The 16,513-nt window shown below is 43.3% G+C and overlaps 1 protein-coding gene across 2 annotated transcripts in view; it reads left to right on the top strand.

Annotated features, from left to right (window-relative positions):
* The first annotated feature begins 1,529 nt into the window (after positions 1 to 1,529).
* Positions 1,530 to 16,513, top strand: part of Pdss2 (decaprenyl diphosphate synthase subunit 2) — a 229,523-nt gene continuing 214,539 nt past the window's right edge. The window contains exon 1 of one of the 2 annotated variants that reach the window (XM_028894931.2): positions 1,530 to 2,120. In XM_028894931.2, coding sequence (XP_028750764.1) covers positions 1,822 to 2,120 — 299 coding nt within the window. In that variant the 5' untranslated portion in view covers positions 1,530 to 1,821. The remainder of the gene's footprint in view (positions 2,121 to 16,513) is intronic. The other variant, XM_028894930.2, reaches the window with a different exon arrangement.

Raw genomic sequence — 16,513 nt, 5'->3', positions numbered from 1 at the left:
CTATGGTGCCTTGCCTAGCTAGCCTACAACTGGTTATGTAGACCAGGCTGCCCTTGAACTCAGAGATCCTTCTGCCTCTGCCTCCCAAGCGCTGGCAAGCACCACTATTCTGGCCCTAAGAGAGAAATTTAAAATCACAGGAGATCTGGTATTCAAAGAGATCTCCAGCTAATAAACCTTCTGTAGATAAAAGCATTTTGTTTTACAATGTGAACATGTTCTTTTGTCTTTTAAATCTTAATTTTATATGTAGTTTAAAAGTCTATTTCACTTACATGATGTGAAATTAAAAATATTAACTATTAATTTTGAAAGCTAAGTGAGTTTTAAAAACTATTCCTGATTGTAAAATGTAGGTAACAAGTCTTTTATTATTTTACTTTACTTAATTTTACTTTTTTTTTGGGGGGGGGGCGCAACGCATTGTACCGAGGGTTTTGCGACTTTAACACTTGTTTTGAGTAACGAGAAAGGCAAGATGCTAGACATACTTGAATAGGTGGAGTGGTCCTCATCTGTAATTCCAGAATTTGATAGGTGCATGAGGATCACAAGTTACAGGTCAGTCTCTGCTACATAGTAAATCTCAGGCTACTGAGGCCTATAACAAAAAGTTCCATCCAATACTGAAGTCATCATCATACAGACAAGAATCCTTTAGCAACGAGAAGGAAAGAATTTTTGGAAGCATATTACTTAATGTTGTTGTTAAGAGTATGTATTCAAATAAGCAAACTGTTAAGTCTGGTATGTGGCTCAGAAGTAAAGCACCAGCCTAGCATTCGTGCATGAGGCCTGGGTTCACACGCTTGCTTAAACTGATCATAGTAATTTACAATTTGGCTGTGCAGCACTCAGTGTTCCCAAAATGCAGGGAATAGTATTATCATTAAAATGCAACAAAAGATTAAGGAAGCCAATATGCGAAATGCAGTCAGGCCAGTGAATTTTCAATCCTGGAGACGGAAGCAGGCAACATTTCATTCCATCCTCACAGCATCCTTGTGCAGAAGGCAAAGCTGCTTCTGTCTGGGCTTTTTCACGGGAGAAACCCTAACACGTCGGCCAGATTGCTGAGGGAACCTGGGCTCAGCCCCACCGACCGACATGGGTCCCATTTCTGCGGGGGTCCGCAGCGCAGACGTCGCCCAGCTGGAGGGGCGGCCCCTCCAGAGTCCGCGCCCACCACCGAGGGCCTAAGGTGGACGGAAGCGAAAGGCTTCCCCGCGAGCCCGAGCCACGGCCCCACGACCTCGCGGCAGGCGCCGGCTCAGGACACAGATAATCATTTACATAAGCTTCACTCTGCGCTGGGCCGGGGGAAAACGCTCTGGCGACCCCGAAGCCGTCCAGATCCAGAGGCGAGGCGAGGCGCCCTAGCCCATCCCCGCAGGGCGGACACTAAGGTCCAAGGGCAGGAGCTGCCATCTGTCCCCTCGCCTTCCGGTCACCTCCAAAGCCCCGCCCCTCCGGGGGCGGTCTCGGCTGTGCCGTAAAGTAAGGCGCCCTCCCGGCCGTTCCTCAGCCCGCCCCTATCCTTACGGCAGGCCGCGTTCCATGCCTCCAATATGGCGCCCCCCATGTAGACCGTGGCTGTGGTTTTACCACAGGTGGCTCGTGTAGTTCTGAGTGGCGGCTGCCGTCCCGCCAGCTGGGGTTGCAGAAGCAGCAAACTTTGTTCCCGGTTACGGCTCCAGAAAAGCCACATTTCTCCGAGGGCCTGTTAACTTTTAGATTGTGAAAGTTCCTCGTCAGCCCTTGTTTCCCGTGCCCTCTCTGGACACCTTTCTCTGGGTGCCTGACCCTCTCAGACTCCAAACCATGAGCCTTCGGCAGCTGCTGTCGCGCTTGTCCGGTTATCTGGGGGCCTCTGGTCCCCCACATCGCCAGTGGTGGTGCTCCAGGTCCCTCGACACCATCTCGTCCGTAGGTTCCCGGCGTGGTCGGTCCTCCAGGTCTCCAGCCCATTGGAACCAGGTGGTATCGGAGGCCGAAAAGATCGTGGGTTATCCCGCCTCCTTCATGAGCCTCCGCTGCCTGCTGAGTGACGAGCTCAGCAACATCGCGATGCAGCTGCGGAAGCTGGTGGGCACTCAGCATCCTCTGCTCACTACGGCCAGGTGAGCCACCCACCGACCCACCCGTACCTGCCCGCCTTTTCATCGTCGTTATTATTGCCAGGACACTCACGCTAACTGAGCCTGGGTAGTTCTTTCGTCACCCGTGCCCACTCCGTCCTTTTTTCTTTTTCACCTGGTCAGAACGCTCATGCTAGCTCTGAGCCTGGCCAGTTTTTTTTTTTTTTTAATACCTTTTTCCTTTGACCTTTTAAGACATTCTTTAGTGTCTCTTTAACATTATTCTATTCGGCTCAGCTCAGTGGATAAGTGGTCTTCTTAAGAGGAAAAACTTGGAGGTTTTCACAGTTTCGCTTAACTATTAGAGGTGCAGATGCTTCAGTGACTTGTGAAGATAACAATCAGAGACGTGTATTTATTTAGTCATATTCAAGAAGTGGTATTTTAAAAGTGGAATAAACTAATTTTCATTTCCCCACTACTGAAGTGTTCACCTACAGAAAGATTAAGACGGGAGAGACAGACAAACAAAGTAGACAGCTCTTAACACATATCCAGGTATAGGATTATTCATGTAAAAGTCATGATCTTGAGGCTTTTACCACTTAATGCTAGACCAGCGTTAAACCTGCCTTTAGGTTTAAGAAAACCATTTATCGTTTAGAAGACAACTCAGACCTCTCGATTTGTAATTCATCTCAAACATTAAGAAGATAACTTTGCCAGTACAGTGTTTGTGCCAACACGGCGACCTGAAATTGATGCCCTTGGCTTGAATTGAATTCCTATGGCTTGCTAGTTAGCTAGTCTAGCTAAACCAGCAAACTCTGGGCTAAACAAGAGACCTTGTCTCAAACTCAGTAGTGGAAAAGGAAACAGTACAGCTGGACAGAAAGATGGCAGGTGGGCTTCTGATTGTTCAATGCCATTAGCTCTTAGAGAAATGCAGATTTGCATCACTGTGAGATGCTGTCACATGCTTAGGAGAAGGAATAAAATAAGCACTGACAATCTGACATCCTGGTGAAGAAACAGAAAAAAACAGATTTTGCATGCGTTGCTTATAGGAAATGTAAATTGGTATGGCCAATCTGGAAAACGGCAGTTTCTTATAAGAATAAATATATATTATACATCTCATTGATCCAGCTCTTAAACATTTATCCCAAAGAAGCCGGGCGGTGGTGGCACACGCATTTAATCCCAGCACTCGGGAGGCGGAGGCAGGTGGATCTTTGTGAGTTCGAGGCTAGATCCAGGAAAGGCGCAAAGCTACATAGAGAAACCCTGTCTCAAAAAACAAAAACAAAACAAAACAAAATCATTTATCCCAAAGAAATAAACATGTCTATATACAGGAATGTTTATAATGTTGAAAGTTGGCTATAAGTTTGCCGAAGTCTTGTCAGCAAAATGTGGATAATTAAGAGGAAGTTACTCTTAACATGAATATTTAGAATAGTCTCAACCTGAGCAACCCAAACGTCATTTATTGGTGAATGATTGATCAAACTGTGATACATACATGACCATAAAATTTCTATTTGGTGGAGCTGAAGAGATGTTTCAGTCACTAAATTGCCTACAGTGCAAGCTTGAGCATCTGAGGTTAGATTCCAAGTACCCACAAAAAAGCTAGGCACCAAGAGTTGTACAAATGGATTCTGTAACCTGAGTGTTGGGGTGCAATATGGAAACAGGCTGACCCTTTGAGCCCATTGACCAGCCTATATAATTAATGAGCTCAGTGAGAGACAAATTGAGTTCAATGAGTTCAATGAGAGACCAGTGTCTCAAAATATAAGGTATACACATCTATTTGAACATATATGTGCCCTCCCAAACACAAACACTACTTGATAAGGAAAAAGAAAATTGATATCAGTGCATACAACTTGGATGAATCCCAAAGGAATTATTCGAAGTGAGAAAAGTTAATTTTATTCTTTAAAATCAGGAGTTACCATGTGACTCAGCCATTCCACTTCTAAATATATTTCCAGAAGAATTTAAAGCAAGAGTCTCAGACATTTATATATTTATATATGTTTATATCATTATTTACAATAGCCAGAAGGTAGAAACAGCTCGTGTGTTCATCAGTGGTGAATGCATCAATGAAATGTGGTGTATACATACAATGGAATGTTAATCAACCTTAAAAAAACAACTGGCATATGTTACAACAGAGATGAACCTTGAGAATATATACTAAGTGAAATGAGCAACCCGTAAAAACATATATACTGTGTGATTCTACTTACATGAACATCCCAAGTAGTCAAACTCAGAGGAAAAGGGTAGACACTGAAGAGCGGTCATGCTAGCACTACTGAACTATAGACACTTCAACGAGGACAGGCAGTGCACTTCATCAAAGTTTGTTTGTTTATTTATTTGTGAAGACAGGGCCTCACACTGTAACCCTGACTGGCCTGGAACTCTCAGTGATCCATCCCCTGCCTCTGCTTCCTGAGTGCTGGGATTAACCATACCCAGCTTTCTAACACTAGTTTTTTAAGATCTCAGTTCCACAAGTTTATATTATGTATAATTCCATTTATACAATGTTTTTTTTTAATCTTATTTTTATTTTGGTCAATTTGACACAGCTGGGGTTATCTGGGAAAAAAGAACCTCAATTGAGAAAATGCTCCTCTCAGGATGGCTTGTAGGCAAGACTGTGGTATATTTTCTTGATTAATGATTAATATAGGAGGGCCCAGCCCATTGGGGTGGTCCTACACCCTGGACAGGTGGTTCTAGGTTGTATAAGGAAGAGGCTGAGCAAGCTAGTGAGAGCAAGCCAGTGAAGAGCCACCTGCCATGGTCTCTGCATCATTTCCTGCCTCCAGGCTCCTGCCTTGGTTTTCCTCAGTGGGCTATGACTCGGGTATGTAAGCCAAATTAATCATCCACTCAGTAAGCTGCCTCTTGTCAGTGTTTTATCCCAGCAATAGAAGCCAAACTAAGACAACATTTAGATCATTTAAAAATACCAGAACTGTAGAGATGGAGAACAGATAAGTGATTTCTAGATAGGTGACATTGTGGGGAACAGGGAGGAATAAAAATGATGAAAAGCTGTATCATGCTGATGGACCAGTTTGGAGTCTTGTGATGGTGGTTACATGAATCTAGACAAGGGATGAAGCTGCACAAACTGAATACAAGATTGAGAAGCTGCTGAAAACGAAAATAGAATAAAGTTGATTTGGGGTAGGATTTCAGTATTATGCTACAAGTTAAACTTTGTCACTGTTGAGTGAAGCTGGGTCCAAGGTACAGAGAAATCTATCCTGTTTTCACAACTTGTTGTCTATGATTACTTCAGTATTTTAAAAACTTAGAGATACATCACTTCAAATCAAGGCATAGTGGGAATGGGAGGAGACTAGGAGTGAGTGGAAGAGAAGGAGAGACCGTAGACTTACTTCAGTTCTGTAGGTATACAGCATGTGATCCCAGGCAACTCATTTTGTCTTCCTGGGCTTTCAGTTACGGAACAGGGAAGTAAGGGGTTTCCCAAGGTGATTTCTAATGGAATTGCCAGTTCTGAACTGTTGGAAGACTTGTTGGACCTGGATTTGGCTTGTAAGAAAGACCTTCTCAGTGAAAAAAAAAAAATTGAATGTACTGGTGCAATGAATATGGTTCTTTTCTCACAATGTAGAAATCTTAAAAGCTCAGAAAACAGAATGTATTTTTCAGACTCATAAGCGAACCTTAATGGATATGAGACTTTATAGCTTTTATTCAACCCAGTGAATGTGAATATTCATTCTGTTGCAGAAACATTAATGTTTGATTACAGGTCTGCTTAGTTTTTGCTGAAGTGTAGAGTTAAAGCACCTTCCTAAAATCAAAAAAAGAGTTACACCCTGAAAGATATTTGTTTCAGGGGTGTGTAGTTTGAATATGGCCCCCATAGGCTCAGATATTTGAATACTTAGTCATCAGGGAGTGGCACTATTTGAGAAGGATTAGGAGGTGTGGCTTTGTTGGAGTAGGCGTGGCCTTGTTGGAGGAAATGTGACATTGGGGGTGGGCTTTGAGGTTTCAAAAGCTCATGCCAGGCCCAGTCTGTCTCTCTCTTGGCCTGCAGATCAGGATGTAGCTCTAAGCTATTGCTCCAGTGCTGTGAGTGCTCATATGCTCTTGCCATGCTCCCCACCATGATGAAAGTAGACTAAAGTTAAATGTTTTCTTTTATAAGAATTGCCTTGGTCATGATGTTTCTTAACAGTAGTACAACAGTGACTAAGACAAGGGGCTTTGGATGAGGGACTGTGGACCTATTCAAGCTGGACAGTGATCTATAGGAATGCCCAGGTAGATTATTAGTGTGGAAGCTAAAGGTAGTCATAGTCAGTCACCCTGTCCCTTCCTGCCAACATAATTTGTGTCCTGTGGCTTCATTGCCACCTGTCTAATTCAATGAAGTACCCACTTGTGCATAATATATACTTCAGTCATTTATATTTCTGCATGGATCATTCATATTTAAGTATTTTTAGCTTTTGTAAGTTTCCTTGGTATATTATTGTGCTAGTTTTTATTGCCAATTTGGCACAACTTGGAGTCACTGGGACAGAGGGAACCTCTGTTGAAGAATTGCCTTGATCAGATTGGCCTGTGGTTATGACTTTTTGATGATTCATGTGGGAGGGCTGAGCACACTGTGGACAACTCCACACCATCCCAGGCACAAAGACGTGCATGCTAGCAGGGCCTGGTATGCCTTTAATCCCAGCACTCAGGAGGCAGAGGTAGGCAGATCTCTATGAGTTCAATGCCAGCCTGGTCTACATAGTGAGTTAAAATGGCCAAGGCTACATAGTGAGATTCTGACTCAAAAAACAAGCAAACAAGAAGAAAAAGGAGGAAAGCAAGCTAGGTAGCTAGCAGAGGGTAAGCTTGAAAGCAAGCCAGTAAGCAGCATTCCTCCATGGTCTCTGCTTCAGTTCCTGCTACAAATCCTTGAGTGATTAACTGTTACCTGGAAGTATAAAAGGAAATTAACCCTATTATTCCCACGTTGGTTTTGGTCACGGTGTTTATCACAGTGAAAGCAAAGCAAACTAGAGCGGCTGTCTACTGGGGATAGCGTGAGTGCTTCGAGCTCTCCTGGACGGTGCTTGGTTGTTTAAAAGATGGCATAGATGGCCTTGTGTGAGACTGCTCAGAGTGCTGTGTACATGCCGACTTCCTTGATTTATTTATTTGATTTATTCTGAACATACTAGGCTTTTAGGGTTAAGATTTTGTTTCAATACCTTGCCTTTTTGCCTGTGCCTTCAGAGCGCTCTGTTGTCTATTAGATTCAGATAGGTGAGATTCATTAGTACGATATGCTAGGAGAGAAAGCATAGCTCTAGTCTCTTCTCCTAGGGGCGTCGACTCCTTAGAAGAGACAGCTTTTCCCCTCCACTTTAGTCACTTGGCTATCGAGAGAACCCATTAGGTTGTTTTGTTTAGTTTCTTTTTGTTTTTTTAAATATGGCGAAATCCTTTAGTGTTCTTTCAATTTGTTATTAGAAATTTAATTTTAGTCTTCTATGTTTATAAAAGACCCTTTCTAGATTCAGTTCTGTAATTACTGACTATAAACCTGTATTACTTACAAAGAGCTTTTTCTTGGATGACTAAGAGAAAATTATAAATTTTAATTCATTCCACAAATATTTGAGGTACTCTGGGCATGGGGTGTATAAACACGAATAAGACACAGTTGTTGCCATCCAGGGACTCATGGGAGACAGTGCAGCGAGCAGGAGCTCCTGGCTCAGCTGGCTTTGCATTCTGGCCCCGCCTCCTCTGAGCTGTGTGATCTGAGGCAGCTTCCTTCAGCTCCTGTGCCCTAACCGGGATAAGGGTGTACTTAAGTCAGCGTTTCAGGAGAGTAAATGAGTTACTGTGGATCGAGTATTTAGAACAGTGCCTGGCACGTAGCAGATCTCCAGATGGCAGCAGCTGTCATTGCTGTTAGAAATCTGTTTTAGCGGGAACACAAGCCCAGCTTCAGAGTGCCTTGAGAGAACTGTGGCATGTGTGACTAGTGTGCTGTACAGACAAGGAGAAAAAGATGTCTTCCTGGTGAAAGTGAAGATTTCTAAAGGTGACGTGGCCTGGAAACTGACCTGCACTGGATGAAGAGGAAGGGACTGAAGCAGGAAAATACAGACACAAGAACTGCTTGGCAAATTTAGGAAAATGTGCAGTGTTATAGGGTAAACATGAAATGAGATGAAGCAACAGAAGAGATTGCAAATGTCTGCTTCATGATGGAGTAAGCAGTGATGACTGTAGACTTGCTCCTGTCCTGTAAATAACCAGAAAACTGGGCAGAGCGTAGGCAACAACTCTATTTCATTTTGTTGCTGAAGACTCTTGTTTGTAGCTTCTCTTAGTTAGGTTTCTGATAAAACACCATAACCAAAAGCACCTCGGGCAGGAAAGGGCTTATTTCAGCTCACAGGTTACAGTCCATCATGAAGGGAACTCAGGGCAGGAACTCAAGACAGGAACCTAAAGCAGAAGCCGTGGAAGAGTGCTGCTTACTGGTTTGCTCCTCGTGGCTTGCTCAGCCTGCTTGCTTGCTTGTTTTTTCCTTTAATTTTTTTTGAAATGGGGTATCAGCGTGTAGCCAGCTTTGAACTCATAGAGATGTTCCTGCCTCTGCCTCCCGAGGATTCAAGGCTGAGCCACCACACCTGGCTCAGCCTGCTTGCTGTGTAACTTAGGACCACCTGCACAGGAGTGACGGGGCTCACAGTGGTCGGGCACTCCACCATAATTATTAACCAAGAAAACACTCCACGGGCTGCCTGCAGGGAACGTGAGGGAAGCACTTGATCAGCTGGGATGCCTCTTCTCAGACTGACCAGAAACCATTCAGGACAGGCTCGTCCACTGCACAGAAATAAGGCAGTTTGTTTACCTATACACCGTACACAAACATTGAGACTCTCTCTAGTTTTTGGCTCCTGTTAGTGAAGCATCTGTGAACTAAACAAAGTTGATTTAAGTGACAAAGGAAAAGTTGAGGCCAGATATTGAGTTGATCTTTACATTGCATTAAGAAGATATAATCTTAGCTGGGTGGTGGTGGTGGCGGTGGCGGTGGCGCACACCTTTAATCCCAGCACTTGGGAGGCAGAGGCTGGTGGATCTCTGTGAGTTCAAGACCAGCCTGGTCTACAGAGTGAGTTCCAGGATAGCCAGGACTACACAGAAACCTTGTCTCAAAAACCCGAAAGTAAATAAATAAAATAAAAAGAAGATATACTCTTATCCCACTGTCAGTAAGAGATACATGAGCAAATGAGCCCTTTTAAAAGCTGGCTTTAGCAGTTGTAGAGATCATAAATTGTAGAAAAAATAAGCTGGGTGCAGGGAGACCTGAAAGAAGACTGCTATAGTTCATTAATTTCTTCTTTAGCTGCTAGTTAAATGTGTCCCCTAATGGCCAGGTTCTGTGCTTATCATAGAGAATACAAAACCCACCAGATACTAAGTCAGTCACATTGGCCTACTCCTTACCAAGATTCCTAGTTAAATAAAAGAGACATATAAAAGCATCAGGGCAATAAAACAATACATAGATGTTCTGATGATATGATTAAAAGGTTTAAAACTGAAATGATGACACAAGAAGGACGAGAGGTTCCCGGTCAGGGATAATGAATTGAGAAGTCTCGGGTAGATTCCTGAGCGTTGACATGGAGCTGTTCTTGGGGACCTACGGATGAGGGTGGAATACAAATTTAGGTAGCAGCTGTGGAAATGAAGAGGAAAGACTGGGTTCAAAGGACTTTCATGAAGTGGGACTCAGAGAACGTGATTGTAGAGAACACACCTGAAGTGAACTGAGTAGCTGCTTCTGGAGGTAATAGGGGCTGTTTGCAGGGGGATGTTTGGAGGGCACAGAGAGAAATTTGTGTACTTACTAAGTGTTCGTGGCATGAAGAGATGTCTAAAATGCAGTCAGAGGTGGATCAGGTACCGATAAGGAAGGTGGACACCAGAGCCAGAGCTGGAGGTGCTCAGCCAGGTCAGACTGAAAGCACAGTGTTGCCAGTCTCTGAAGGATAGTACATAGGATGTGTCTACGTGATTTGATTACAAGCAAATTGACTTGGGGTAACTTGACAAGGGGGAGCTAATCGGGCTTTGGGACCTCTAATGGGGATGGCGAAGTGATCGGGAAGTCGGAAACAGGAATGGCCAGTCTCTAGGGCAGCACTGGGTCAGAAGCCTTGGCTCTGGACGGATTAATCCTTGGATGGATCCTCTAGCTTCCGAGTCCCATGGGAGGCAGTTTGGCCTTTCTTGCATCATAAATCTAGTCCAAATGAGTTCTCCTGTAGCCAGCAGTGTGTTTTTTGATCAGCCCTGCGTAAGTCTTGGCCACCTCTTGGTCAGTTGGGTGATAAACTGATATATTTCACAGAGTAAGAGAAAGAAATTTCCCTAAAGAAGAAGTGAAATGTTGCAAGACAAAAGGTAGCATGCATGCCCTTTGCCTTACTTTCCTGTGCCCCTGCTCTGTTATTGTACAGATAGTTTAAAGGATGCCCTACCTAATCTGATGCACTTAGTCCTCACGGCCTCTCCAGAAAGGTCACTTACTGTCCAGCTTAGGCCTCTGAGTGGCAGCTGATCTCTAATCATACTGTGGCTTGAAAGGGAAAAATCAGTAGCCATCTTGAGAGATGCTTCCCCCTCCCCTCCTCCAAAGGTATTTGCTGATCAGCAGTTTTAGAAGTGACCAGAAGTTCAACTTATAAGGCTGGGACAATAAATCTATGTATCCTGGACTTGGCAAAACAAGATATGGGCAGTAATGGGCTCAACTGACCTCAGAGGAGAGTAAGACTACGACAATAAATCTGAATGTATATATCCTGGGTTCAACAAAAGCAGGACATAGGGAGTAAAAACTTATTTCTCTGTAGATACCCTGAATCCTGTTAGCCATCAGTAACCTCATGCTTATAGTTCAGCCAGTAACTTCAAAGAACTACCTCACCCTAGCCCCCTCATCCAATCCCAAGCTGCATGTAAACCTTTCCTATATAAACCCCTTCAAGTGAGTGCTCGGGGCCGTCCTCCTGCACCTGCTGTGTCTGTATGGATGTTGGGTGGTGGACCAAGCTTGCTTGTTTTGTTATTAAAAACCTCTGTGTGCCTGCATTGGATACTGGCTCTGTGGTGGTCTTGCTTGGGGGACTTATGACCTGGGCTTGCTGGTTGTTTAAATTGTGAGTTAAACGATAGATGTGCCCATCTAGATAGAGAACAGAGTAGGGCAAGGGAGGAGATAGCATGAAGCCTGGACACAGAAGCAATGGCTAGGGTCACCTTTCCACTTTCACTTTGTCTCCCCCAGAGTTTATTCAGGGTAGCAGTGCTTCCGGTCCCAGCCAAAGGACTGTATTTCCTGACCTTCCTTGTTGTTAGGAGTGGCGTGTGATTAACTTTTGGGAAAATAAAATAGATAAAAGGAGAAAGAAAAATGCGTAGAAATACTCAAAAGGAGTTGGGGGGCTCTCTCCTGAACCCCAGCCCCTTCTCTCACCCTGCTGCTTTGAATGCTGGTGTAGTGGGGTCTGGAAGTAAGGGTTGAGTGCCGCATCTTGTGAATGCTGGACTGGACAGTGGGAAGCATCCATGCTGTTTTTCACATAGTTCTGTATGACCGCTTCTAGCCTGCTTTTACATAAAAAAGAAAATGTTTCTTACTGCTTATACTGTTAGTTTGGATTTTAAATAACAAACAGTAATACTGGATCATAGCTAAATATGTACCAAGTGAGATTCTTGGGTTATAGTTGCAAATAGTCATGACTTCAGCTAGCTAGGATTATTTACTTGGTGGGTTGATTCTTACCCTCGTCATGGAGGGTTTAATTTAATCATTTATGGCCTAGCTCTGTTTGTAGAAATTATAAAGTAGGATGACAGGAGAGTCACAAACACAGAATACACATCTCTTCTAAAGACAAATTGCTCTTTGTGCTCATTTTGGGTTCCATTGTGACTAGAATATATATACGCACCTTCTTGGTAACTGTTGTATCTCTGTATTTAAGTCTCCCTTGCTTTTTTTCTGCCATGATGAACCAGATAGCAATCTTAGGTTGTAGTTCAGAACAGCACTATTGAGTCTCTTAGCAGAAGCACTCTTTCCCTGGACACAAAACCTTTCCTAGTCTTAGAGGAAACAAAATCTTGAGAAATCATTAGTTATAGTTGTGAGTTCAACTCACAAACGGCATTCCACAACAGTAGCCCAACTTTCCAACAGGGCAATTCCTTGTAGGAGCCTGGCCCATGTGGTTATGGGCTGTTTTACCATAATGTAAGTCAGTTGCTTCTGGAAGGTGGTGAGAATGCATGTTTAAGCACACAGAAACCCTCGATTACCAGCTAATCATGGTTTTATTCATCTGAGGTACTGTTGAATTGGATGTCATGTGAACACGAGTCAGTCCACAGGTCATTGCGTTGGTAACAGTATGACAAAGAAATCACATACAAGCACAATCAATGTTTCTTCTGAGGAGTTTGGCAGATTGCTAACATCTCTGTTGTGAGGAGTCACCAGACTCTGCTCCTTCTGAGTAAATGGCTCATCTGGAGGACTTTACATTTTGGTGATACTTAGCACTGATGCCACCATGTTAGCCTTGGTAGAAAGATGTCCTTGTTAGTGAGGACATGCTTAGCCTTCCAGCTGTCAGAACTGCCACTTAATGAAGGGCTGAATTGACCAGGCCATTCTTTCTTTCTAGTGAGGTAGTTTTATGGTCACATGAACACATATTTTCAGGTGTTGTCCCATTCCAGAGATTTACCCAAATTGTCCTTCTCAAAACCACCTTGTCACTGACTACCTAGACGTGCCCCATCTCAGTTCTTGTCATTCAGCCCCAGTCTATTAGACATGTTCAAAATTGCCATGTGAATCCTAACCCCAGACTACTTAAGAAACATAATGAATAAGGGCATGCCCAACTCTCTGTCTTCCCCATAGGGGAAGATCTCACCTACTTCTCAGGACCCCCTGAATGGAGTGTGCAGTAACCATGCACTTCTGCTAATTCTAATACAGTATGTGGGTCTTTCTGTAACCAGGGAGCCATTGTATCCCTCTCAAGCTTGGTGGTCACAGGGAACTCAAGAAGCTATAGGAGCAGATTGAGAGCTAGATGGACATAGCAGGAGGATACTTAGATATTTTGCCAGCAGTCTGATTTACAACTCAGTTGTGCCTTGAGAATCCATTTGGGGCTGCTAGAATTTCGAATTAAATGCATCCAATAATAACTAATGATGAGCAGCTTGACTGCATGGCCACTTAATGTTCTAGTCAGTTTTCACTGGAGTCCAGTGGTAAGCCAAGAGCTGTTTCTCAAAGGGAAATAGTTACTCTAGCTGCTTGCTAAAATGGTTGTTGGCTTGTTGCAAAACCTTAGAGCTCTTTCCATTGAGAATTTTTCGTAGGCTCATACAACATCATGTTATGTCAAAACATTTTAAAAATCGTCTGTCCAATAAGAAAGTGGGGGAAGAAGATTTGTCCATACACAGAGTGCTCCATCCAGAACCTGTCAGTATGTTTGTCTTTTAACAGTACACTCTCTTCAGAACTTCTAAGTACAGTGGAATGCAGTGATAAGAAAGAAAGAGAATTTGATCAGCTCCCATTTTGTGTGCCTTGATACAATAGTCCTCCCCGATGACCTAGAGAGTCACTGGAGGGCTCTGACAGCATATGGGACTGTCGGAAACTTAGATAACTGTATGGGCTCTCATGTTGACTACTGTGAGGGGAGACTGACTCAGGACATGCCTCCTTCCACCCCGCTTCATTCGTGTGTGTGTGTGTGTGTGTGTGTGTGTGTGTGTGTGTGTGTGTGTGCCTTACCAGTTCAACTAATGGACCTGCACTGTTAACATTTTTAAAAGAGTATTTTTACTTATTCTTTGACAATTTCATACATGTATACAATGTATCTTGACCATATTCCCCCCTGCTTCTCTCTCCCAACTTTTCCCTTTATTTATGTGTATGTATGGATATACACATACCACAATGTATGTGTAGACTTCAGAAGACTCTTGACTTGTGGGAGTCAGTTTTCTCCTTCCATCAGGTGGGTCCCGGGGTTTGAACTCAGGTGGGTAGACTTGGTAGTTAAGCGCCTATGCCCACTGAGCTATTTAGCTGGACCTGTGCTAATAACTTTCAAAAGAAAATATTTTTATTTTATGTCTATGAGTGTTTTATATGCATTAATGTATGTAATATGTGTGTACTGGTGCCTTTGCAGGCCAGAAAAGGGTGTTGGATCCCCTGGAACTGGAGTTACTGACAGTTGTGAGCTGCTGTGTGGGTGCTGATGACTGAACCTGGGTCCTTTGCAAGAGCCATCTCTCCAGCCCCGTGCTAATAACTGTAAAGGGCCAGTGGATGGTTGATGGAGTCTCTGCAGGAAAACGGACCATGAAGAGGTGAAAACTCACTTGGTTCACTTTAACTTTGTCCAGAAGGTCTGATGCCAGGTGGTGTTTGCCAGCGTATTTAAAACCAGTATAATTTGGGGAAACATTTCCTGGTGTAATACAGTTCCCTGGTACACAAGGACGCATAAGTACATCGGAACTCACCTCAGAGTACTTGTCATGTCTTCCAAGAAGATGGCTTCTGGAGATAGGCTGCCTGTACTAGCTCGAGGGCCTAAAGAGGATCTGGCTTGGTCTCGGTCATACAGATACTGTAGAGGCCGTTTACACTATTAGCCACCTCCGGTCCTCATTGTCGGAGCTTGGTATGGCCTGCCCAACAGACAACGCAGGTCACCAGGCTGTTAATGACCTCTAATTCCCAACTTTCTGGATGGAAGGATCCGTTTTATGTCTGTTACTTTGAGAGGACAATCTTGTGTGCTTTAACATTCCTGGTTTCTCTGGAGATATTTGGGCACAAGGACCTTCGTCTTGTGCTCCCAACAGATTTTATTATTTCTTTTGTTTTGTTTTTTTGCTAGGTTATGATTCATTTGGGGAAAGCACATGCCTCTCTATCGTTCAAGGAACTTCTTCAGGGCTCTTTGGTTTGGGTGCGAGTTTTTGATTCTCTCATATCTCAGAAAAAGTCATTGGATCTGGAGTTGCTTTAGTTATTTAAATCAAAACCAATCTTAGTTGGCTGCCTGTTGCTTAAAGTACTATAATCCTTACATTAATTCTTTGTTTAGATTTTGACAAATTAGAATTTAGACATTTTTCTTATCTTGATCATTACTACTGTATTCACAGTTGGTCTCCATTATTACTGTGGTACAGGATTGCTTCTTACTGTTCCATAGGATTCAGAATCTTCTTCAGCAACCCCTAAGAGATGTAGCTTAGTTGGTAGAGTGCTTGTCTATCGTGGACAAAGCCCTGGTTCGTTAGGGTTCTTACCAACACCACATGCGACGTGGTGATGGCACTCCTGGTCATCCCAGCACTCAGGAGGTGGAGACAGGAGGATCAGAAGTTCAAAATCATCCTCAGCTACAGAGAGAGTTCAAAACTAGTGTGTACCATGTGAGACCTGTCTGAAAACAAACAAGGAAAAACAAAACATCTTAGCAGCTCATTTGGCCCGGCAAGTACTCATCTGTGCTTGTGGTTTAAGGAAAGAGTCAATGAAGGTTCTTCTGAAAACAGCTCCTCGAGGAGGTTTCCCAAGTGGGTCCTGGGGGTTAGCCCTTCAGAGAGCACTCACGTGGCGCAGGCTCCAGAAGTCAGACTGTCCCTCGGCAGTGCAGCTGGCTTTGTTCCTCTCTGACTCACCGGGGGTTCACAGACTTTTATTTTTCTTTTCTATTTTCGTGTACTGAAACTTCATTTTAACAAACACTTAAAAATAGCTGTAAACATTACTATTCTTCCAGAATCTCCTTGGAATGTTATTTCATTGGCTTCAAAGATTTTTTTTTTTTTTAAAGCAAACTGAATTGGTTTTATTTACAGCATTGTGAGTATAGAGAGGTCTAATGAATATTATGTTATACTCCAATGTTTTGAATTTGCCAAACATTGATAATTTATATGAACATAGTCTTGATAGCATTTGTAATAATAATTATAAGGGATTTGTGACATGATTTTTGTCAGATTGTTAAATATTACCAAATCAAATTTATTCTTGGAATGAAAGTGCCATTTTGAATCTTCTGCTTTGTTGACTTTCCTCTCTAACTTCAGGTCATTTCTTACTCCATTCTTCCCTGTCTTTCTTAGGCTCCCTCCCCATTATTAAAGACGTGAATCAAGATGTCAGGGTAAGGACTGCTAGAGTCCTAGGTTCCCCATCACTACCTGAGGTTGGAGGAGAGGTAGGGCACAACCACATCTTCCCTGGAAAGCTGCTTTGTGTC

The sequence above is a fragment of the Peromyscus leucopus genome, chromosome 8a (assembly GCF_004664715.2).
Source record: "Peromyscus leucopus breed LL Stock chromosome 8a, UCI_PerLeu_2.1, whole genome shotgun sequence".
Classification (NCBI taxonomy): Eukaryota; Metazoa; Chordata; class Mammalia; order Rodentia; family Cricetidae; genus Peromyscus; species Peromyscus leucopus.
This window is presented reverse-complemented; position numbering and strand designations above follow the sequence as displayed.